General features: G+C 41.5%; 2 protein-coding genes across 4 annotated transcripts in view; both read right to left on the bottom strand.

Annotated features, from left to right (window-relative positions):
• The window catches only part of LOC112072004 (CREB3 regulatory factor-like), a 16,256-nt gene extending 1,822 nt beyond the window's left edge, over positions 1–14,434 (bottom strand). The window contains exons 1-10 of one of the 3 annotated variants that reach the window (XM_024139409.2): positions 14,266–14,434; positions 13,888–13,995; positions 8,181–8,296; positions 7,836–7,956; positions 7,197–7,427; positions 6,337–6,949; positions 5,481–5,670; positions 4,505–4,578; positions 2,614–2,739; positions 5–2,480 (exon numbers count right to left, since the gene is read on the bottom strand). In XM_024139409.2, coding sequence (XP_023995177.1) covers positions 2,365–2,480; positions 2,614–2,739; positions 4,505–4,578; positions 5,481–5,670; positions 6,337–6,949; positions 7,197–7,406 — 1,329 coding nt within the window. In that variant the 5' untranslated portion in view covers positions 7,407–7,427; positions 7,836–7,956; positions 8,181–8,296; positions 13,888–13,995; positions 14,266–14,434 and the 3' untranslated portion in view covers positions 5–2,364. Of the gene's footprint in view, positions 1–4; positions 2,481–2,613; positions 2,740–4,504; positions 4,579–5,237; positions 5,671–6,336; positions 6,950–7,196; positions 7,428–7,835; positions 7,957–8,180; positions 8,297–13,887; positions 13,996–14,265 lie in introns of those variants that run through there. The other 2 variants (XM_024139408.2, XM_070439603.1) reach the window with 2 other exon arrangements.
• A 2,551-nt stretch (positions 14,435–16,985) lies between these two features.
• LOC112072008 (polymeric immunoglobulin receptor-like) overlaps positions 16,986–25,265 on the bottom strand; it is a 17,421-nt gene continuing 9,141 nt past the window's right edge. The window contains exons 3-8 of the mRNA XM_070439602.1: positions 24,191–24,526; positions 23,910–24,021; positions 20,823–20,917; positions 20,581–20,621; positions 20,391–20,471; positions 16,986–17,251 (exon numbers count right to left, since the gene is read on the bottom strand). Coding sequence (XP_070295703.1) covers positions 17,153–17,251; positions 20,391–20,471; positions 20,581–20,621; positions 20,823–20,917; positions 23,910–24,021; positions 24,191–24,526 — 764 coding nt within the window. The 3' untranslated portion in view covers positions 16,986–17,152. The remainder of the gene's footprint in view (positions 17,252–20,390; positions 20,472–20,580; positions 20,622–20,822; positions 20,918–23,909; positions 24,022–24,190; positions 24,527–25,265) is intronic.

The following is a 25,265-nucleotide window of genomic DNA, read 5'->3' as shown; positions in this document are numbered from 1 at the left end:
AGGCCTATAACTGGTCTGTTAAGGCCTGGTCTGCTGAGGCCTATAACTGGTCTGTTAAGGCCTATAACTGGTCTGCAGAGGCCTATAACTGGTCTGTTAAGGCCTATAACTGGTCTGCTGAGGGCTATAACTGGTCTGTTAAGGCCTATAACTGGTCTGTTAAGGCCTGGTCTATTAAGGCCTATAACTGGTCTGCTAAGGTCTATAACTGGTCTGCTGAGGCCTATAACTGGTCTGTTAAGGCCTGGTCTGTTAAGGCCTATAACTGGTCTGTTAAGGCCTGGTCTGTTAAGGTTTATAACTGGTCTGTTAAGGCCTGGTCTGTTAAGGTTTATAACTGGTCTGTTAAGGCCTGGTCTGTTAAGGCCTATAACTCCATACATGTTAATTTCCCAGACAAATCTGTTCCCTTGATCATGATATACAGCACTTCTTCAAAATCTATAAATTCAATAAATGTGAAAACTTCTCAATTATTAGTTATGATCTATATGACATGTTATTTTTTTGTATCACTTCTTTTCATGTGTGTGTTTGTGCACGCATGTTAAGACGTAATACTTTTATGAGCAGTTCCATTATTGTTTGGGATTAATTGAGGATATGGTCACTCGTCCATCCAATTGAGGATTATTGCCAAGATCTGTGGCCGGGCAGTTCATGACCCCTGCAGTGTCAGTAATATACTGTAGCAGGACCTTGCATTTCTCAATGTGCTCCATCTTTCAAGTAAATAGACTACTGTGCTCCTACATTCAAGTACATGAAGTGCAATGACAGGACTTGGAGTGAAGTAAAGCTCTGGGTCCATATCCATAAAGAGTCCTAGAGTAGGAAGGAGTGTCACGTCTAGCTAGCTTGACTTAAATGTGAATAAAAGCTGATCTAGGATCAGGTCCCCCCTGTCCAGGTAATCTTATTCATCATGATCTAAAATGATCCAAAATCAGCATTTTAAGATGCTTTATGAATACAGGCCTGGGATTATAGGGACTATACTGACCGAATGGCCACACTACACCTTTCCTCTCAAAAATCCCTGCAGGACAGATGTACTCATTTCCATTTTGCAAATGAGAGAATAGTAAACGTTCAGGTTTGTATAGGAGGGTATTTGTTATCTCTGAATGAGTTGTGTTTTCTATATTCTCAGCAGCACAGAGAGAAGCAGAGAGAGATGTGGTGGTGTGCGTATTAATATATTGCTCTCAAAGAACATTCAAAGGCACAGGCTACAAAAAGACCTATATAGATGAATCAGATGAAGAATCAGATAGATGAATCAGATATATGAAATATATGAATCAGATTTGAAACCATTGATGTGGATCTCTCTAACAGTTACAGTACTGTGGGTTTAGGACATGGATGGACAACTATGGTACTCAGGGGTGCAGCAGTGTCCGCTGTTCTCTCTTCTCCCTGTGGCACTTAATCACTCATTACCGAGAGAAGACACGCCTGGGCCCATGTTAAAAAAGTGTCTCAGGGAAGGAAGGCTGATCTAGGATTAGGTCCCCCCCTGTCCATGTAATCCTATTAATTATGATCTACTGATCCTAGATCAGCACTCCGAGACTCTTTGTGAACATGGGCCCAGGTTTCCCAGGTAGCAGTCCAGTCACTGATTTGCAGGAAGAAAATAAAACCAGAAAACCTCCTGAAGACGGGAGTTTCCCTGGTTGAAGTTTTTTTAATCCTCTACACAGGTTCATCTGTAGAGAAGTACAGTACATTATGACATCAGTTTTAAAGAGGATCTGTAGAGAAACATCATTTACTTTGTAAGGAATGCAGAGACATATAAAACGACCATGCAAGCAGCATTCAGCATCTTTGAAAAGCACTGTGCAACATTCACTTGATGCCAAAGTCCTTCCCYCTGTCTGTCTGTTTATCTATGCACTTTTGGTTTACAGTACGATTCAAAATGGACGTCAAGATAAACAGCTTAGTCATCATGTCCACTATTATAAGCACCATACTCAATGTCACTCCTCTCCCTGTTCTTCCATAATAGATAGTGTATAACTACGACTAGCTAGCAGCACACAGTGTCCTCCTATAGGCACGATGGTATATACTATAGTACATAATGCAATAGATACACTGGAATTATGCACACTTCCTCCCTCACACACACACACACAATCTTAAACAAACATGCCACACGTTAATGTTCTGAGACACTCATCAGCTATACTGTAACAGCTAGAGGCCAAGACACAGCAGATGCTCTCTACCTGTCTGTCTGCCTGTCTGTCTGCCTGCCTGACTGCCTGCCTATCCTACCTTCTCTCCATGTTAGAAAGTGCAAAGTGAAGCAAGAAGGGGCGGGATAGTGACTCTGGTGGGGAGAAGAGGTTAGTGGCTAGGGTCTGATGACCCTTCTCCCTTAGTCTCTCTGGTGCTCTGTCTCCCGGCAGGGTTCTTCAAGATCCTCTCCACAAACAATTTGCCTCGTCCTGCTACACGTGGCCCTGCACGCACACGCACGCATGCGCACAAATACCCACAAAGACACATCCATACAATTAACATACTTACATTAAAATACAGTCACACTCACAGGGTCTCATGACAGTCCAAACAGACTACATACTCACTACTCACCAGCTGATTCCTTCAGAATGTCCTCCAGTCTCTCTCTCAGACATCCTCTCTCTGTGTCTTCCTCTCTGCTCTCCACTCTCTGGCGGATCAGCTCCTTTATCTGCAGCACTGCCCACAACAGGCCATCTGAAAGAATTACACCACCAGAGACATGAAGGATTGACTGAATGAGCTAAAATGGCTGCATACTGGCTAAATTCCCTTGGAAAGTCTCAGTATAAATTAAATCATAAAAATKTATATTTAAAGCACATAGGCTATGTTAAGTGTGAAAAAGGATTGTATGAAACAGATAATTATCTACAACAGTGTGTTAGGGCCAGTGGCGATTGGTGCCGTTTAAGATTAGAGAGGTAGATTTTTTTTGAATAATCAAGGTGACAGACAGTGACACATTCAGTACCGCCTTGCACACTCTTGCCTGCATCTAGCTGATCTGGGGTGGAATCATTAGTCCAAACAGAACGTTTTGCAACTAAAACAAGAGTTTGTATTGGACAAATTCAGGTAGGTCCTTCCCCGTTCCGTTTGYTTGTTTAAGACAGAATCGGCAGAATGAATACACCCCTGATCATCCGCACACACAGTTCACTTTCATAGCAGACAAATACGGAATCATTGCTAATGCTCGCTGTATAATTCCTTTTTGCATTTACGCGCTCTCCTCTCACATTTTTCCTTCGCTTGTGGACTTCAGTGCACAACACAACAGCTGTCTATGACCAAGCGCAAAAACCTCTCCAAGCCAAACCTTCATACCATAACACTAACCACTAAGCCTGCATTGTTGTCACCATATTAATAGTATAGTCAACAAACTAGAACTAACGTGTAAGTAAACCCACAATCCAATCCATATGTACAATCACACAGTACAGTGTACAGCAAGCAGTTAAACCAGCGGGCCCCGGTGGTAATAAATKTATAAAACAGAAAGCTTAAYCTTGASTTGAAGAGTTGCAGCGTTGGTTAGCCTTAGCCAGCTAGCTAACATAAATAGCATTCTTCTCTGTTTGAATCAGGATGTTGAGTAGGCTAAACTAGCTGCATTAGATAAGTGAAAAGTAAACTAAGAAGAAGGGAAAAAGACAATGAAATATAGCTATCACTCCCTCTCTCTGCTGCTACTACTTAATTTGTTCAAAACTGCTTAACTATTGTCTTTCACTCTCTTGGAGTCAACTACTCACCACTGCACTGCAGTGTTAGCTAGCTGTAGCTTATGYTTTCAGTACTAGATTCATTCTTTGTTCCTTTGATTGGATGGACAACATGTCAGTTCATACTGCAAGAGCTCTGATAGGTTGGAGGACGTCCTCCGGAAGTTGTCATAATTACTGTGTAAGTCTATGGAAGGAGCTGAGAACCATGAGCCTCCTAGGTTTTGTATTGAAGTCAATGTACCCAGAGGAGGATGGAAGATAGCTGAGCTGTCCTCCAGCTACAGCATGGTGCTACCCTACAGAGTGCTGTTGAGGCTACTGTAGACTTTCATCGCAACACAGTGTGTTTTAATCAGTTATTTGGTGACGTGAATATATTTAGTATAGTTTTATCTAAAAAGGATAGCTTTTTTAATGTTGAACCATTTGAACTTTTCAGAAATTCATTTAGTAGCATTKCCCTCCCCTTCCTACTCTGAGGAGCCTCTAGTGGTCAGGACCCTGTGGCTTCTGGTTGATTAGGTCACATCTTGAGAATAGCGTGGTGCCATATCTGATTGCTCTGTATTACCAAGTCCTAAGACTGCACATACAGATCAAGGACCAGCTAGATTGAGAAAGGGTCCTGGCTAGAAACACAATCTGTCTCTACTTGGTGGATCACCAACAGAACCCATAACAACAGTTTTAGGTCGGTCACTGATTATAAATCGGAAGAAATAACTCACCATACTCCTGGTTCAGCCCCCACAGTTTGATTTTGTTGGCCTCATGCTGGGCTTTCTTCTTCAGCCGACACGCTCTGTGGAGAGAGAGGGCGAGAGATAGAGTGATAGAGAGATGGGAGTGTTGATAAACTCCCATATCTATTGGGTGAAATACAACAGTGTGCCATCACGCAAGATGTGTGACCTGTTGCCACAAGAAAAGGGCAACCAGTGAAGAACAAACACCATTGTAAATACAACCTATTTATGTTTATTTATTTTCACTTTTGTACTTTAACTATTTACACATCATTACAACACTGTATATATACACATAATACACATAATATGACATTTGAAATGTATTTATTATTTTTGAACTTTTGTAAGTGTAATGTTTACAGTCAATGTTTTATTGTTTATTATCTATTTAATTTGCTTTAGCAATGTAAACATGTTTCCCATGTCAATAAAGCCCTTAAATTGAAATTGAATTGAGAGACAGCGAGAGAGTGAGAGAGAGAGAGACAGACAGAGTGAGAGAGATGGAGAGAGAGAGAGATAGAGACAGGGAGAGAGACAGAGAGTGAGAGACTGAGTGAGAGAGAGACAGACAGACAGACAGACAGAGTGAGAGAGAGTGAGAGAGAGAGAGACAGACAGACAGACAGAGTGAGAGAGATGGAGAGAGACAGAGACAGGGAGAGAGACAGAGAGTGAGAGACAGAGTGAGAGAGAGAGACAGTTTACCAACCTATAGCCAGAGCTTATGCTGCGCTACACTCGACCTCACTAGCACTTAGCTAGACGCAGGTTGAATTTAACACAGCACAGTTCTGTTGAGTGGTACTTCCATCCGGGACACCATGCTGTACAAATCAAATGTACTTCTGAAAGTGCAGTGTGGAAAAGCCACTAGCGAATTATGCCTCTATAGTTAGACAGGTAAGTCAGGTAAGTCGTGTGTATGTGTCTGTGTCCTAGTGTGTACGTGCACCTGGAGGCCAGTTTGTTCCTCTCCTTTCGTGTTGGGGCCCTGGCAGTAACAGGCAGGTCACTGACAGGAGTCAGGCCCTCCAGAGCAGAGCTGAGTGTATGGAGCTGCTCTCCCAAGCTCTGTAGCTTCCCAGGGCTGGGGGTCAGGTCACTGGCATCTGTACGACGGGCCTTCCTCTGGCCTCGCTTACCTGGGGAACACACAGGAGTTTGTGGTTGGTTTTACATAAGTACGTTTGTAAGTCGCTCTGGATAAGAACATCTGCTAAATGACTAAATGTAATTGTATGTTTCCAAGCACACAAGCACTCGAGACGCAACTGACAGTGCAGCTAATGCAGCTATACTTTAGACTCCACTAACAAAGTATTTGTGTTTGGCGATAGAAATGAGAGATGGCGAGGTTGAAGCAGCACATTTTACCTCTGAATTTGAACACCCATGGTGTTAAAGGGATACTTGGGGATTTTGGCAATGAGGCCTTTTATCTACTTCCCCAGAGTCAGATGAAGTCGTGGATATCAGATTTATGCTAGTCGATACTCAGACTTCCAGTCAGTGCGCTAATTCTAGTTAGCATTGGCTGGCGAAACTACCTCTAATGTCTTTCATATCGGACACAGAGACATAAAAATGGTATCATCTGTGTTCTTCTGAGTAGATAAAGGGCCTCATTGCCAAAATCTCGAAGTATCCCTTTAAAATTAACACTTTCCTAGTATGTATGTGACCCACCAAATGAATATTGATACATTTATAAAAATKAAGAACATATAAAATGTAAAAATGTTTTACACCTTCCTTTCCTTATTCAATTGTACATGAATGAGTCTTATGGGTTGGGGTTGAGGTCTCACCATTGGTGGAGGTCCCCTCTTTCAGGCACATGGTGGTGGGTAGGGTGCTAGGGTCCCAGATGATATCCCCTTCATATTTATCTTCATCTCCTTCTTCATATCTCTCTTCGGCTCTCCCTCTATCCTTCTCTCCATCTCTCCATTTGGCTCTCAATCTATCTTTATCGCCATCTCTCCCCAGGTCTGCCTCACTGAAGAGGCTACATTCCCAGTAACGCCGGCGTTTCTTTTGTCTCTTATGGGACTGAAGCTCCTCCTCTTCCTTCCCTTTCTCTTCCTCCATGGCTTCTGTCCCCTTCTCCTCTTCCTCTTTCCCATCTTCCTCCTTCTCCTCCTCTTCCTCTTCAATATCGCTGTCTGTTCCTTGACTAGACTCAGTGTCTGGCTCACTCTGTAGAGAGTAGTTATGCACCATCTCTTCCTGCCCCACCTGCTGCAGCCCTTCCCTAGCTTCACTCTCCCGCCCTCCAGCCTCTTGGCTCCAGGACTCCGGATATCTACCAGCCAGGAGGAGGTGTCCAGCCCCCAACCCTACACAGGGTGTGAGGTCTGTGGGGTTCCTCGGCTGCCTCTCCCCTGGTCTTAGGGATAACCATGGTTCTTCTCTGCCTCCCTGTGGAGAGCAAAACAGAGTAGGTAGAAGTTTGCTCTAAACCATGGTCAGAGTTCCTAAGGACTGCCCATGGACCCACATCAGACTCAACTAATCAATAGCTTCCTCAGTTGTGTTAGTGCTTGGCTGGAACAAACAGCTGCACACCCTGTAGATCTCCAGAACCAGAAGTGACTTCCCGGGATCTAATGGTGAAGGTTGGTGATGATGTCAATCCGGACAACCTGTGGTTAAGAGTAACTCATACCTCAGGTGAGACGGAGGAGCTCTCGCAGCTCGGTGGTGCCCCCTCTGGGCTGCCTTTGGTGTAGTGTGTGATGTCATCCAGTGCCGAGATGTCCCAGCGACGCTCGGAGRTGTGTGTGTCGTCAGTGAACACATCCTCCAAGAGATCACTGAGTAGCTCACATCCAGGCTGCTGGCCTCGACACAGGGACAAGGCTGGGGCCCCCAACATCACCACCACACCCTTAGGACACTACAACACAGACCAAACACATACTCTGTCTATGATAACACTGAGTTACATACACACACACACATCGTTTTTTACTTCTGTCGTATTCAATTCCAGATCCAGAGGTCAATAGCATTGATGGTTTTCATTCTTCCATCCCCTCTAATCAGGGACTGAGTCAGACCGGAGATTGGTGTCACCTTAGTTGGGGAGTTGGGGCTCGTGGTAATTGCTGGAGCGGAATTAGTGGAATGGTATCAAGCACATGGTTTCACAATTGCTGRAGCGGAATTAGTGGAATGGTATCAAGCACATCAAACACATTCCATTGACTCCATTCCAGCCATTATTATGACCTCGCCTCCCCTCAGCAGCCTCCACTGATTCAGACATGGGACATACACAAGTGACAAATGTTTTCCACTGTACCTACGTTGTCTGACTCTGCAATGCCCCCTGTAGGAGAGATGGTGAATGGCTCTAAGGTCACAGATAACCCGTTGGTCCCATAGGCCTCACCAAAGACAGGCTCCATCCCACTGCTACCTGGCTGGAGAGAGAGAAGGGGAAGGGGTCAGAGTTGGATGGGGGAGATAGAAAGGTAAAGGGGGAGGAGGACAGAGAGAGAAAGYGAGAGAAAGTCRGAAATGACTCTGTTGTGATATTGTACAATAGCCAGCATTAAGTTTGTAACCTAGCAACTCATCATGATAAAGTATCTATATATTATGAAGAATAATGAAGAATATATTGTAGTATAATAAGGCTGTGTACCTGAGGCATGGTGGTGCTTGGACCTGTTCAGAGGCAGTTGGATGGGTCAACAGTTTAGTACGGTTAGCTTCGTCATCATCAGTACACCAACCGTCAGAGGTCAAAGTTCACATCATCTGATAACAGAGAAAGACAGTTAGCCTTAACATTAACATTTTAAATCGAGCAGCTGATTTAGTTCAGGTTGCAGAGATTAGTTACAGTGGCTTCACCCCCCCCCCTTGTAATTTTTCCTATTTTGTTGCCTTACAACCTGGAATTAAAATAGATTTTKGGGGGATTTGTATCATTTGATTTACACAACATATCTACCACTTTGAAGATGCTAAATAAAAACATTTGTGACACAAATAAGACAAAAAAAACGGACAATTTGAGCATGCATAACTATTCACCCCGCCAAAGTCAATACTTTGTATAGGCCACCTTTTGCAGCAATTACCGCTGCAAGTCTCATGGGGTATGTCTCTATAAGCTTGACACATCTAGCCACTGGGATTTTTGCCCATCCTTCAAGGCAAAACTGCTACAGCTCCTTCAAGTTGGATGGGTTCCGCTGGTGTACCGCAATTTTTAAGTCATACCACAGATTCTCAATTGGATTGAGGTCCGGGCTTTGACTAGGCCAATCCAAGACATTTAAATATTTCCCCTTAAACCACTCAAGTKTTGCTTTAGCAGTATGCTCAGGGTCATTGTCCTGCTGGAAGGTGAACCTCCGTCCCAGTCTCAAAGCTCTGGAAGACTGAAACAGGTTTCCCTCAAGAATTTCCCTGTATTTAGCGCAATCTGTCATTCCTTCAATTCTGACCAGTTTCCCAGTTCCTGCCAAGGAAAAACATCCCCACAGCATGATGCTGGCACCACCATGTTTCACTGTGGGGATGGCGTTCTCAGGGTGATGAGAGGTGTTGGGTTTGCGCCAGACAGAGTTTTCCTTGATGGCCAAAAAGCTCCATTTTAGTTTCATCTGACCAGAGTACCTTCTTCCATATGTTTGGGGAGTCCCCCACATGCCTCTTGGCGAACACCAAACGTGTTTGCTTATTTCTTTCTTTCAGTAATGGCTTTTTTCTGGCCACTCTTCCGTAAAGCCCAGCTCTGTGGAGTGTCCTGCTTAAAGTGGTCCTATGGACAGATAGTCCAATCTCTGCTGTGGAGCTTTGCAGCTCCTTCAGGGTTATCTTTGGTCTCTTTGTTGCCTCTCTGATTAATGCCCTCCTTGAGTTTTGGTGGGTGGCCCTATCTTGGCAGGTTTGTTGTGGTGCTATATTCTTTCCATTTTATTATAATGGATTTAATGGTGATCTGTGGGATTTTCAAAGTTTCGGATATTTCTTTATAACCCAAACCTGATCTGTACATCTCCACAACTTTGTCCCTGACCTGTTTGGAGAGCTCCTTGGCACCGCTTACTTGGTGGGGCCCCTTGCTTAGTGGTGTTGCAGACTCTAGGTCCTTTCAGAACAGGTGTATATATACTGAGATAATGTGACAGATTGTGTGACACTTAGATTGTACACAGGTGGACTTTATTTAACTAATTATGTGACTTCTGAAGTTAATTGGTTGAACCAGATCTTATTTAGGGGCTTCATAGCAAAGGGGGTGAAGACATATGCACAAACCACTTTTTTGAAACAAGTTATTTTTTTATTTTGTCACGGCCGTTGAATGAAGAGGACCAAGGTGCAGCGTGGTCAGCGTACATATTACTTTATTTATATGACGCCGACAAAGACAATAAACAATCCAAAACAACCGTGAAGCTAAAGGCTATAGTGCCAACAAACAAAGACATCTTCCCACAAAGACAGGTGGGAAAAAGGGCTACCTAAGTATGGTTCTCAATCAGAGACAAAGATAGACAGCTGTCCCTGATTGAGAACCCTACCCGGACAAAACATAGAAATACAAATAATAGAACGAAAGAACATAGAATACCCACCCCAAATCACACCCTGACCAAACCAAAATAGAGACATAAAAAGGATCTCTAAGGTCAGGGTGTGACAAATTTCACCTCACCAATTTGGAGAAATTTGTGTATGTTCATTACATGAAATCCAAATAAAAATCAATTTAAATTACAGGTTGTAATGCAACAAAATAGGAAAACGCCAAGGGGGATGAATACTTTTCCAAGGCACTGTACAGGTCTCCCATGACAGATTGAGTAGCTGTCAGGCTTTTAAGACTTGGTTTTGGGCTCTGAGATTACTTAGTAGTGATTCATCCAGGGCCATTCCTTGCCTGCCCTAGGCAAGACTCCCGACCCCCCAAAAAAACTCCCAGTGAGCAAAATGACGTTGAAAAGACATGTAAAATATGTATTTTTCAGACGTTGAAGCTTGGTTCAATTTAGGTTCTTAATGAAAGGTGAAAACATTTATTTTCCATATGTTTAAAATACAAATTTTCCAGGATGTTGAAAAGGCGTCTTTTCCGGACATTGAAAAATAACATTTGTCTGGATGTTTAAATCAGGTTCATCATCAAATCTGAACCAATCATAGACATCTATGATTTTGTTACATTACAGCCTTATTCTAAAATGGATCAAATATGTTTTTCCCCTCATCAATCTACACACAATACCCCGCAATGACAAAGAAAAAACAGGTTTTTTGAAATGTTTGCAAATATATWAAAAATAAATAACAGAAATACCTTAAGTATTCAGACCCTTTGCTATGAGACTCGAAATTGGGCTCAGGTGCATCCTGTTTGCATTGATAATCCTTGAGATGTTTCCACAACTTGATTGGAGTCCACCTGTGGTAAATTCAATTGATTGGACAGGAGTTGGAAAGGCACACACCTGTCTATATACGGTCCAACAGTTGAAGGAATTGTCTGTAGAGCTCAGAGACAGGGTTGTGTCGAGGCACAGATCTGGGGAAGGGTACCAACACATTTCTGCAGCACTGAAGGCCCCCAAGAACACAGTGGCCTCAAACATTCTTAAATGGAAGAAGTTTGGAACCACCAAGAYTCTTCCTAGAGCTGGCATTCTGAGCAATCTGGGGAGAAGGACCTTGTTAAGGGATGTGACCAAGAACCCGATGGTCACTCTGACAGAGCTCCAGAGTTCCTCTGTGGAGATGGGAGAACCTTCCAGAAGRACAACCATCTCTGCAGCACTCCACCAATCAGGCCTTTATGGTAAAGTGGCCAGACGGAAGCCACTCCTAAGTAAGGCACATGACAGCCCGCTTGGAGTTTGCCAAAAGGCACCTAAAGGACTCTCAGACCATGAGAAACAAGATTCTCTCGTCTGATGAAACCAAGATTGAACTCTTTGGCCTGAATGCCAAGCGTCACATCTGGAGGAAACCTGGCACCATCCTTATGGTGAAGCATGGTGCTAGAGGCGTCACTACAGACCCTGGTTCAATTCCAGGCTGTATCACAACCGGCTGTGATTGGGAGTCCCATAGGACAGGGCACAATTGGCCCAGCAACGTCCGGGTTAGGGTTGGCCGGGGTAGGCAGTCATTGTAAATAAGAATGTGTTCTTAACTGGACTTGCCTAGTWAAATAAAGGTTAAATAAATAAAAAACTAATAAATTATGGTGACAGGATCATGCTGTGGGATGTTTATCAGCGGCAGGGACGGGAGACTAGTCAGGATCGAGATAAAGAGGAACAGAGCAAAGTACAGAGAGGTCCTTGATGAAAACCTGCTCCAGAGCGCTCAGGACCTCAGACTGGGGATGAAGGTTCACCTTCCAACAGGACAATGACCCTAAGCACACAGCCAAGACAACGCAGGAGTGGCTTCGGGACAAGTCTCTCAATGTCCTTTAGTGGCCCAGCCAGAGCCTGGATTTGAACCCGATCGAACATCTCTGGAGAGACCTGAAAATAGATGTGGAGCAACGCTCGCCATCCAACCTGACAGAACTTGAAAATCTACAGAGAGGAATGGGATAAACTCCCAAAATACTGGTGTGCCAAGCTTCTAGCGTCATCCCCAAGAAGACTTGAGGCTGTAATCACTGCCAAAGGTATTTAAACAAAGTACTGAGTAAAGGGTCTGAATACTTATGTAAATGCGATATATCCATTTATTTTTACTACATTAGCAAAAAATAAAAAAAAWTACTGAATTTTTGCTTTGTCATTATGGGGTATTGTGTGTAGATTGATGAGGGGAAAAAACGATTAAATCCATTTTAGAACAAGGCTGTAACGTAACAGAATGTGTAAAAATTCTAGGGATCTGAATACTTTCCGAATGCACTGTATTTAGGTTAGGTTATAGATCGGCGAATCCTGCACGATGTAAAAAGTGTCTGTCTCATTACATTGTCAAACATTTTATCTCCAGCCTGCAGGCTACAGAAAGGGCCACATACTGTTTCTACAACATCCTATATCTGCTCCATCATTTATGTTTGATGATTGTTTTGACGGAACGTTGTTGGAGCGCTCCAGCAATGAGTCTCTTCAACAGCACCCTGGAGAGGCGTGCTGGGACTGGACAAACAAAATATTTTGCGCCCCTGCCGTTGACAAAGTGCGCACTGTTTATCACAGGGCCGCATCAGCGCTCACCTAAAAAACCCATAGGCCACTGGTTGAGAGAAATGGACCATGTGGCTCTATGGGGTTTTTGTTAGGCGGTGGCGCTGGAGTGCGGGGGCCCCTGGCGATTAACAAGCCGTAAGATATCTATGGAGGTAGTGAATTTTGTGTGGAGTGGTGTCTTGTGTCAGTTTAGCTCAGAAAATACCGCCCTTGTCAATCTGCCACCATAGGCAGCCGCCTAACCTGCTAATGGATCATCACTGCAGTGACATCTAGGTTAATCTAGCAGCTCATCACATGAGCACAATGTTAATATAGACCTCAACAAGACCATATAGCTTCTAGCTGGTATAGACAAGGGTAATCTGCTGCAGTTTAGGTTGTTTGCCAGGTTACACTTTATTTGACAGACCACATTTATTTTTACTCTTGGGAGTCATTCAATCGAGCACTACAATTTATGTTATGTATGTATGTTATCATTGTTCACATGCTTTCTGAACAACTAACAGCAATGTAAAACAACTTCCAGACTGGAAAACAACTATCAGGACTGTAATATTGGTTGCTGTATTCCATCATACGAGCACAGAGAGACAGAAAGACAGAGAGGGGGGGGGGGGGGGGGGATAGAGGAAAAGACTAATATCACAGCCAACATCCCTGCCCTAGATCCCTAAAATAGTCCTAATCAGTCATTTCCCTGTGTCTCACACACACACACACACACACACACACACACACACACACACACACACACACACACACACACACACACCACACACACACACACACACCACACACACACACACACACACACACACACACACACACACCATAACTCTACAGAGGGAAAGTGTGAAGAAACAGCCTTTCTTCCACATGAGACAGAGAGAGGAGTGGCTACTTCTTTCCAAGAAATAAGAGGAATAGCAAAGCTCTGCACCTGACAGCTGTGGGGTGAATTTATTTTCACTATAACCCGACTGTTACTCTCATTCAGTCTAATGCCATCATTGAGGACATTACAGTTTTCTGAATCTGAGCATACATTTAGCTGAACGTCGTGCAAGCCTTTTAAAACAACATTTCGCAACAATATCACCCTGACACTGTCCCTGGCACTCAAGTTACGAAAAGGCAGTATTTTGAACGAACAGCTAGCTGTCTTACCTCCTGCATGGACGGTGTGTCACATTTTCCGATGTTGAAGCGCGCCCCCGTCATCTGTCAACGCGCAACCCCGCGGTTCTGACAGCGAGCGCTCTGGAAGCCAGCAGCCTAAAGTCCGATAGGAAATAGGCTAAACATTTGACCACTAAATAGTACCCGTTCCAATATCAGCAACGATAAGCCTATGCAGCATACAATATTATATTTGTATTAGGCCTACACAGCTATAACCTAGGAGGCAACTGTATATAATACAGGAAGAGCACATCAGCATTAACTGGTATCAGAGTCGCAACAAAATAACCAACCTAAAACAGTAGGCTACAGGGTTATTGCTCGATTCATGGCTACCTTGCTGTAGAAGGCTAGGCTACTTACCGTCCACTGTTCCAGCAGTTACAATCAGGGGAACAAAGTGACATCCACATAAACCAATGTTCTTCTCCACAAGACCGCATAAATTACAAGAATTATAGATATGTTGTGGTCCTCTAGTATATCGACGCAAAATATATTTGGGCTAGTTCTGAACAGCTGGCTTTGGAATGGTCTAGACATGGCGAAACAAGGAAACATTTTTCTTTATTTCCCATTAAAACACACATTGGTTGTTATTAAAAATGACATATATTACATTAATGTCATCAAATTAACATAGTCATCTTCAAGACTTCATTAGGCTAGGATATATTTCCTCTAAATACAATAACGTGGAACTTGTTGATAAATAAATCCCCTCAGAACCCAAATGGTTCAGTCCGGGATCAGCTGTGAAAATGCATGATTTGTTCCAAAGGAACCATAGAGAAAGTAAGGAATTAAATTAAAGGAGAACATCAGTCATGTAATTTGTGTAGGCAGATATGTCTGATTGTGTTATAATTACTGAGAACTACCTGCTACACACAGTGCATGGATTTTACTACACTTAAATCAGCTTTTCCTGTGGGGCCAGCCCCCCTTCGGAGGAACGAGAGGTCGACAGGATGGTGCGGAGCGGTAGCCTACGGTGAGACACGTGTTAGTGGCTAGAGACAATAATGCTCTATGCTCTAAATTAGTCGACTCACTGTGCGGTGCTGGTGACCTCATGATAATAATTCACTCATCTTTAAATAAAGTGCATGTTTTGGTAGGCAGAGACGGTATAGAAAGTATTGAATTCCTTCAATATCTCTGGTACTAGGTATTCTAGTAACCTAAATAGCCTATTGACTTGGGACTATCCTGCTTAAGGCAATACACATTTGATTATATGTTTAACACATTTAATTTCTTGTAAAAGTGAGGTGAGCAAGCAAAGAAAAAAACGTTTGTTAAATTACAATTGCAAATGCAACCTTAGTTCAACACCTATAGTACGTAATCAATACATTTTAGCCTCTTGAAGACGTTACAAGTGGCATAGTTCAGGCATTATGCGAGAGGAAGTTAATTCTATATTTTGCTATAATGAATTTAAACGTTTAACAAGCTCAAATCAAACAATATATACAAACCCAAAATGACCTGGGTGTTTGTCATATACACATTTCCACCTTAAAAGAAAATACTAATTGGGTGCCGCATTAAAATTGCCATGGTAACAAGATGCCAGCTGCAACATCATCTGCTGGATAGAACAACTTGGATTGTTGATTTAGGATGGATTTTACTGTGGGGAGTGAATGCTCTCTCCTTCAAATATTCAACAAAATGACCTTGTTAAAATTCAAAGTAAACAAAAACCAGTAGTCACTTTTATTATTGCACTACAGTAGCTATTATTTATAGTAGCCTAGCTAGCTACTAAGATCGTAATACACTTTTGATGTGATTAATTACAGGTGTTTTCTGAGCAAAAAAATCTAAATATGTATATATATATTTTGGATTTTTTATTTTATTATAATTGTTGAACATAAAAGCAAATCAGCTCTAAGTGATTTAATTTTTWAAAATCTGTTCCAAASTATTCCCACGCATAATAGAGAGCTATATGTGATTGTATACAAATATAAGCAAGGTTTGAAATGATTATATTTTTGTCAAATATTATATCTGTTTGGGCTTCTTATGGTCAAKTTGCAGTCTACAAATTATTTGTTATTATGTTCCGGCCCCCTGACCAGCCGCACAATAAAAAATTGTCCCGTGCTGAATCAAGTTAATGATCGCTGCCCTGTGAAAASAGAGCGATGAAGCACCGGTCTGTTCCAAAATTTGAGCCACACAAAAGTACAGTATGTAGAACTAGTGGAACTGTAGAAAACGGTTCTACTAGTATAACCTTAATGTAACAGATATGTGRTGATAATGAAAACAAACACAGCAGACTGTCTTCAGTAGTTTATTACACTAAAATATAGAGGGGTCTTTCTGGGGTGGGTTAAGAGTTATGACAGAATCATATTGGAGGAAGATAGATGATGTAACACAGGAGAGGGGAGTGTTCTGTCCTTCCAGTAAAAGGACTCAACCAATGTCTTCTCAGTCAGTCACTATTGTGCTGCTGCTTCCCTCTGCTGGAGAGGAAGTGAAACATTCAGTCAYAAGTTCCGTGGTGACGTTTCCCCTATGTACAGATCTAGGATCCTCTTCCAGCTCCCCCRACGCATAACCTTAACCAATAGTAGGAAACATTACGAAACTGACCCGAGATCAGCGTCTAGGGGGAGCTTCATCCTAAACCCAGTCACACTCAATACTGTAATGTTATCGATACAGTAATAACAATGAGGTTAGCTGGTCACAATGTGATGAAAAAGTTTTACATACAGCAAAGTAAAAAGATAAAAAAAATATTTGTGTGGTTAAAGGGCGACTTTGGGTACGAAAAACTGTCCGTCTCCGCCTCTTTTTGATTTGATTCGTTCTAAATTTTCAAGCAGAAATGGGTTGGACTTTTGGTGGTTCATGGATGTGTCAATGCGCGCCTCGACCSACGTAGCTAGTTCATTAGCTAAGCTAGGCAATTTAGCTAMCCGGTAATTCTTGCAGTATGTAAAAAATAAAATAAATCTTCCAGTATGTGGTGACGTCATTTCACAGGATTTGTTTTTGGACGGAGGCTGTAGAGATCGGTTAGAAATTGCACTTCCGTAGCCAAATTCAACAATTATGTTTTGTTTTTAAGCATTAAATGACCTGGTATGATGGTGCATTGATCAGTTATACAGTTGAAATTCGTTATTTGTGAGKWTTTGCCCAAAGTCGACCTTTAAAGATTGATGTTTACTACACATAGTRATGTGGTGTTGTCTGTATCTTTGTTGAGAGATCAGCATCATCTGGTACAACAGACAGAGGAGACACCAACACTGACCTGTGTGGTCACCTGTAGAGCTAGTGAGCTGTAGACCACATTATCATCTGGTTCTGCTGACTACAGAGGAGGAACAGGGAGAGAGGTGAACAGGGACACTTCTGTCATGATGGAGAGTACACTATAAAAACACAGTTCTCAGTGAAATTAAAAGTGTAGACAGTTATGATTGTGATATGTAACATAAAGGTGATATAGTAGGCCTACAGCTATAATGGTGACATAACCATGACTATATCAACACTGAGGAAACAATCACCTACTGTTGTTTCTGAAAACATAATACTAGCTGTGGATAATCAGTAGAACAGCTTTACCTTGGTCTGTCCTTTTAGTTGGGCCTTGTGCTGGAGGATGACAGTGCTGTATGTGACATCATCATCAGCTTCAGGAAATGGATCCTTTTGGTAGAGAGAGACCCAAATAACAAAAATGTGTTGTTATACTGTTATAGTGTACATTTACCTATTGCTTGTTCCAAGACAGAAAGTGATACTGGAAATACAATTGTCTTCTAAAACAGATGCACATTTGCCAAGGCTATGACGTTTTATGAGTAACAGTCATAATATTGTGTAAGAGCCGAGATGCTTGTAGCCATATGCTGACCTTCTCTGCTGTCCTGAACTGATCAGGCATCACAGTGCTGTACATCACGTCATGGTGGCTCTCTGGGTTTGGCCTCTGAGAAATGGACCGCACAGAAGGTAAACGCATGGCTACATGCATAGGAAGAGAACCTGAACTTCAGATGCTCAGCTCACTTCGCTCACCCTAGAGGAGGAGATCAACAATTTCCAGGCCCCGGGGCATGTACTAGTCTGTGGAGACCTAAATGCCAGAACTGGACCAGAACCTGACACCCTCAGCACACAGGTGGACAAACACCTATCTGGAGGTGACCGTATTCCCTCCCCCATATGTCCCCCTAGACACAACTACAACAACATAACCAACAAAAATGGGTCACATCTCTTGCAGCTCTGTCGGACAATGGGTATGTACATAGTCAATGGTAGGTTTCGAGGGGACTCTTACGGTAGGTACACCTATAGCTCATCTCTTGGCAGTAGTGCTGAGACCACAATCAGATCCCAGAAAAATCACACTCTACTTGAACAGAGCTATGATCAATCATGAGGCATCAAAGCCAAAGGACCTGAATAATATTAAGAAATGCTACAGATGGAAGGAAAGTATTCTGGAAATCTACCATAAAACTATTAGGCAAGACAAATTCAAACCCTTCTCGACAATTTCCTGGACAGAAATACATGACACAAAAAGAAGGAACAGCACGTCAGAAATCAGCTCAATGTAATTGAAGAATCCATAGAATCTAACCACTTGTAGGAAAATTGGAAAACTCGAAGACAAACAGCAACACGAAGAGTTATCTATCCAAAACGGAGATGTTTGGATAAACCACTTATCCAATCTTTTTGGTTCAAAAACAAAGAACAAACAGCAGAAACAGATACATGATCAAATACAAATCCAAGAATCAACTATTAAATACTAGCAGAACCCACTGGATTCTCCAATTACATTAAATGATCTACAGGACAAAATACAAACCCTACAACCAAAAAGGCCCGTGAGGTTGATGGTATCCTAAATTAAATGATAAAATATACAGACCACAAATTCCAATTGGCTATCCTTAAACTCTTTAACACCATCCTCAGCTCTGGCACATTCCCCAATATCTGGAACCAAGGACTGATCACCCCAATCCACAAAAGTGAAGACAAATTTGACCCCATTAATTACCTGTCACGCCCTGACCATAGAGAGCCCTTGGGGTTCTCTATGGTGCAATAGGTCAGAGCATGACTAGGAGGTGTTCTAGTCTTGTATTTCTATGTTGGTGTTAGTATGGTTCCCAATTGGAGGCAGCTGATGATCGTTGCCTCTAATTGGGGATCATACTTAGTGTGGTCCTTTTCCCACCTGCGTTTGTGGGATATTGTTTTGGTTTGGTTTAGTGCTATGTGCGCTACGAACTTCACGTTCGTTTATTCTTTGTTGTTTTTTGAAGGTTCACTTTAATAAATATGTGGAACTCTACTCACGCCGCGCCTTGGTGCGCTCATTATGTATACGATGAACATGACATTACCGTGGGAAATGCATAAACAGCAACCTTGGGAAAGTTATCATTAACAGCAGACTCGTACATTTTCTCAGCGAAAACAATGTACTGAGCAAATGTCAAGTTGGCTTTTTACCAAATTACGGTACGACAGACAACGTATTTACCCTGCACACCCTAATCGACAAACAAACAAACCAAAACAAAGGCAAATTCCTCTTCAAATTCTTGTTGGTTTCATTAAAGCTTTCGAATCAATTTGGCATAAGGGCCTGCTGTACAAATTGATGGAAAGTGGTGTTGCGTGAATTTTTTTAATGGATTTTATCCATGTACAAAAAAACACATTTCTTTCCACAGGGCTGGGGGGTGAGACAGGGATGCAGCTTAAGCCCCACCCTCTTCAACATATATATCAACGAATTGGCGAGGGCACTAGAACAGTCTGCAGCACCCAGACTCACCCTACTTGAATCTGAAGTCAAATGTCTACTGTTTGCTGATTATCTGGTCCTCAACCACGGAGGGCCTACAGCAGCACACAAGTCTTCTGCACAGGTTCTGTCAGACCTGGGCCCTGATAATAAATCTCAGTAAGACAAAAAATAATGGCGTTCCAAAAAAAGTCCAGTTGCCAGGACAACGAATACAAATTCCTTCTTGACACCGTTGCCCTAGAGCACACAAACTATGCATACCTTGGCCTAAAGATCAGCACCACAGTAACTTAACTGTTAACCTCTCTTGGGCACGTGAGACGGTAGCTTCCCACCTCTTCAACAGCCAGTGAAACTGCTGGGYGCCAAATTCAAATACAGAAATACTCATTATAAAAATTCAGAAAACAAAACATATTTTACATAGGTTTAAAGATGAACTTCTTGTGAATCCAACCACTGTGTCAGNTAGTAATAATAGTAATAATACGTAATATTAGTAATAATAATAATACTAATAATAGCATTAGTAATAATAATAATAACCACAGTGGGAATACATCTGTAGACTATTATGTTTCAGATGTGTTTTGTCCTTTTCTCATCGTTGAAACAATATTATATGTATAAAAAAATTGTAAAATAAATGTAATTATATCATTCTTACCTTGGTCTGTAACTTTTGCTGGGTCTTCCTCTTTAGGACGACAGTACTGTACGTTACATCATCATTGTCAGGAAATGGGTCCTGCTGGTACAGAGACACACACCGACTCTGTACTGTATGGAAATGACTATATCAAGAATAGAAAGGCACATACATGTATCATTGAAAAGACAAGATGAGCGTAGTCTACCGCTGAGGTGATTATTGGCTGGTTCTCGGCTTTATTGTCTTCTGAAATAGAGAGGGAGATATTAATGTCCCCTGAGTTACAATGGACTCAGTTACATTTCATGTCACTTCAACACCACCTGTCTCCTCAGAGCTAAATGAAGGTGTACTGTACGTACATGCCATAATGTATGCAAAATTCATTCTATTGTATATTCCAACATTAATATATTGTCATATATATATATATTTTTAAATACGTACTATGCTTTCTCCACATCTTCCATGTTACTAGGATACCAGCTGTCAGCACCACCAACATGCCCAGAGAGATGAGTAGGACTTTCACATCTATGGACCTGATGGATGGCATACTGTATAAGAACTTTAAAATAGATCATTATGAATTCATAATTTGTTAAAAAGTAATAATTAGTTGTTTGCAGCTATTCACGTGTGGATCTTCACCGTGCAATTAAAGATATGATATTATTACTATTGAGATTGTTACTATACAAATCAGGTGTATTTTAACTTTTTTATGATAGGGGGCAGCATTTTCACTTTTGGATGAATTGCGTGCCCATAGTGAACTGCCTCCTACTCTGTCCCAGATGCTAATATATGCATATTATTATTACTATTGGATATAAAACACTCCGAAGTTTCTAAAACTGTTTGAATGATGTCTGTGAGTATAACAGAACTCATATGGCAGGCAAAAACCTGAGAAAAATCCAAACAGGAAGTGAGAATTCTGAGACTGGTCAATGTTCAACTCATCGCCGATTCAATTCCCTGTAAGATATGGATCTGTTTGCACTTCCTACGCCTTCCACTAGATGTCAACAGTCTGTAGAACGTAGAATGAAGCCTCTAGTGTGATGTGGGGCCGGATGGGAGGTGTTTCAGTCATTGGTCTGGCAGAATGCCAGTTCCTGGTCACGCGCTTTCCTCATGATATCGCCTTGCGTTCCATAACTTCTACAGACATGAAGGAATGCTCCGGTTGGAACGTTATTGGATATATATGACAACAACATCCTGAAGATTGATTCTCTACTTAGTTTGACCAGTTTATTCGACCTGTTTTATAAGTTTTCGTCCGAGTTTGCCTGCATCTGCGCGAGCATTTGGACATGTGCATTAAACATGCTAGCAAAAGTAGCTACCTAGACATAAGTAATGGACATTATCGAACAAAACAACAAATTTTGTGGAACTACAATTCCTGGGAGTGCATTCTGATGAAGATGATCAAAGGTAAGGGAATATTTATGATGTAATTTCATATTTCTGTTGACTCCAACATGGCAGAGAAATTTTGTTTTTATCTGAGCGCCCTCTCAGATTATTGCATGGTGTGCTTTTTACGTATTTAAAAAAAAATCTGACACAGCGGTTGCATTAAGAACAAGTGTATCTTTAATTCTATGTAAAACATGTATCTTTCATCAAAGTTTATGATGAGTATTTCTGTTATTTGACGTGGCTCTCTGCAATTTCTCCGGATATTTTGGAGGCATTTCTGAAACATGGCACCAATGTAAACCGAGATTTGTGGATATAAATATGCACATTATCAAACAAAACATAAATGTATTGTGTAACATGATGTCCCATGAGTGTCATCTGATGAAGATCATCAAAGGTTAGTGATTCATTTTATCTCTATTTCTGCTTTTTGTGACTACTATCTTTTGCTGGGAAAATGGCTGTGTTTTTCTGTGGCTATGTACTGAGCTAACATAATTGTTTGGTGTGCTTTCCCCCGTAAATCCTTTTTGAAATCAGACATGTTGGCTGGATTCACAACATGTGTAGCTTTAATTTGGTGTCTTTCATGTGTGATTTCATGAAAGATTGATTTTTATAGTAATATATTTTAATTTGGCGCACTACATTTTTTCTGGCTTTTGGCCAAGTGGGATGCTACCGTCCCACATATCCCAGAGAAGTTAAGTGTTTAACCTTTTTTCGACAGTGTGTGAGTCTCTATCTCTTCCAGTATTCTTATTCTGATTCCTACGCACCTGGAACAGACACTTATCAGTAGTAAGGACCTTAGAGTGCAGACGGCCTCTGATCATATAAGTGTACAACTTAATAATGCAAATGAGAGAGTGAGAATAACACCAACATTGCTGCTACTTCTCACAGGGCAACCACAGAGATGTTCTTCTACCCAAGAGGAAATGGTAAGCAATGTTGGTTAAATCAACGTTGTTTCAACGTCATTTCTCAACGTATTGTGGAGAGGAATCTACGTAAAAAATACATTGGGTTTGAAAAAAGTCATCAACCAGTACTGTTTTCAGCTCATTTCAACTAACGTTAAAAACATTGAAATTAGGGTCAAACGTGAATTTAAATACATTGACTTAATCTGACTAACAGGTTGTTACATCAATCTATTTTCAACATAATCATCAGAACTATGTTTGTTGGAATTGCGTAGAAAATATTCGACTGGGTGGTTGAAATTATGTTGAATTTTAGATTTGATTAGACATATTTTATTTAACCTTGTTTCAATGTTGATAGTAAAATGGTATGCTTCAATAAACGTCATTGTTTCAATGTCATGCTATTAACCTAAATAAAGAGGTGGCGCAGCGGTCTAAAGCACTGCATCTCAGTGTTAGAGACATCACTACAGACCCTGGTTTGATCCTGGGCTGTAACACAAATGGCCGTGCTCGGGAGTCCCATAGGGCGGCGTACAATTGGCCCAGCGTCGTACGGGTTATCCAGATGCCTTTCTCTTTGTACCTTGCTTAGCTTTGAAAACAAGCTGTGCTCAACTCAGCTAAATAGTCATGTCAACACGTTGATCAGTTTCCACACTCATTTGCATAGACTACCAACATAACATGAAATAGTTGAAAGTAACTCCTCTAACTTTTCTTACACAAGCTGTACGTGAAAGTAAATTCAGAGTGAGATTGGGTTTATGTAGGCTACACTGACATCTGATTAGCCCAACAACAAACACCATAATTTCAACGTGAAGCTAGGTATGCTATCATTCCTCCATGGTTGATTGTATCTTTGGAAGTTTATAAACTTGATGAGATAATATGATTACTGTTGAAATTACGTTAATTTTATGTGTGCAACATGACCTTGCAAATGAGAGAGTGAGAATAACACCAGAATTGCTGCTACTTCTCACAAGGCAACCACAGAGATGTTCCACCCAAGAGGAAGTGATAACAGTCTCTATATGCATTTAGGGAGGGTGTTTGGTTATCATTAACTATTGTAGTGTATGATGGAATTGTAATGTTTCTCTGTGTTCATATTATCTAACAATATGTGGGATAATACAGCTGAAGGAGTGATAATAACCTCTGGTGGACTTCCTCCATGTTCCCCTCAGCTCCTTGACTTGTGTTGTCAGTCTGAACAGACCCAGCAGTTGGAGAGGCAGAGGGTTGTTGAGGGGTTGGATCTTGGGTTGCTGTGAGGTAAAACAACAATATCATCAATGAAGTTAATGGTAAAGCAGATAGTCAGGTTGTATAGCAACATCACATTCATAGTTAATATTACAGTCAGTTCCAGATGAGACCAGTGGATAAAACAAAGTGAATCATATTGATCATAAAGTATGTGATTGATCTACTAACATGAGGACATCTTAGAGGTTCTCTGTGTTGCAGTTTGTTGACTGACAGTGATGTGAACAGGCATCTCTAGTTCTCCCACTCTACACCAATACCAGTCAGTGTTCTCCATCTTCAGTCCACTCATAGTCACTGTTAAGACTGTTCTGTTGTTGGCTTCACTAGTCCGCTTTAATGTCACTGATGTTCCATGTAAAGTCCCAGAATACCACATCACACAATCACCACCCATCCTGCACCACTTCATAYMTCCAGAGTTACTATAGTAACAACRGACAGTGACACTCCCTCCTTCTACTCCAGTCACTTCCTGTTGTTCCACATAGAGTTCTGGAGTACCTGAACACAGAGGTAAAAAACAAGAATTCAGAGAACAGAAAAGTGCTTTTACAACAGGCTCATTAAAGCTGCAATCTGTGATTGATACATCTATTTTTTGTCTTTTAAATTCATAATAATTATATATTGCCATTGATTCTTGAAGAATGTAACTTTCCTCACAAGCTTAGTTCTGTCACTCCATCATGACCCAAAATAAACTCAGCAAAAAATTAAACGTCCTCTCACTGTTGTTAGGATCTTATTTTTCAGAGTAAATAACTCAAGGACACTAGAGAAGCTTGAACCAAGTTTAATTCTTCCCAAAGGTTCTGTACAGCTGTAATCAGACAACTCAACAGTTCTTCAATCCAGATATATATATCCCACTTAAGACACTCCTCCTTCTCTCCAATCCTTACATCTTATAGTTTAACAGGAAAATAGTAACAAGATACCAAACCCKTATTACTCCCTTCAGGGAATTTGTCCTSACCTTCTGACCTCAACCTAATCCACAGATGTCCATCTGTCTTTCCTGTATCAACACGGTGCTCTCCTCTTSTCACCCAAYACATTCCACAGCTATCTGTCTTTCKACAGAGACCCAGTCTATTTCACTCCTTAATATTCTATGCTTCTTCTCTATCATTTATTTAATATCTCAATGTTCAAAATGTCGAATCCAACACTGTCAACTGCGTTTATTTTCAGCAAACTTGCCGGTGATGTCTGGTGAGGACCTGTCTTACAACAGGCC

This window comes from Salvelinus sp. IW2-2015, unplaced genomic scaffold (assembly GCF_002910315.2).
Source record: "Salvelinus sp. IW2-2015 unplaced genomic scaffold, ASM291031v2 Un_scaffold1798, whole genome shotgun sequence".
Lineage (NCBI taxonomy): Eukaryota > Metazoa > Chordata > Actinopteri > Salmoniformes > Salmonidae > Salvelinus > Salvelinus sp. IW2-2015.
The sequence above is the reverse complement of the archived record's forward strand: the minus strand, read 5'-3'. Positions and strand labels throughout refer to the sequence as shown.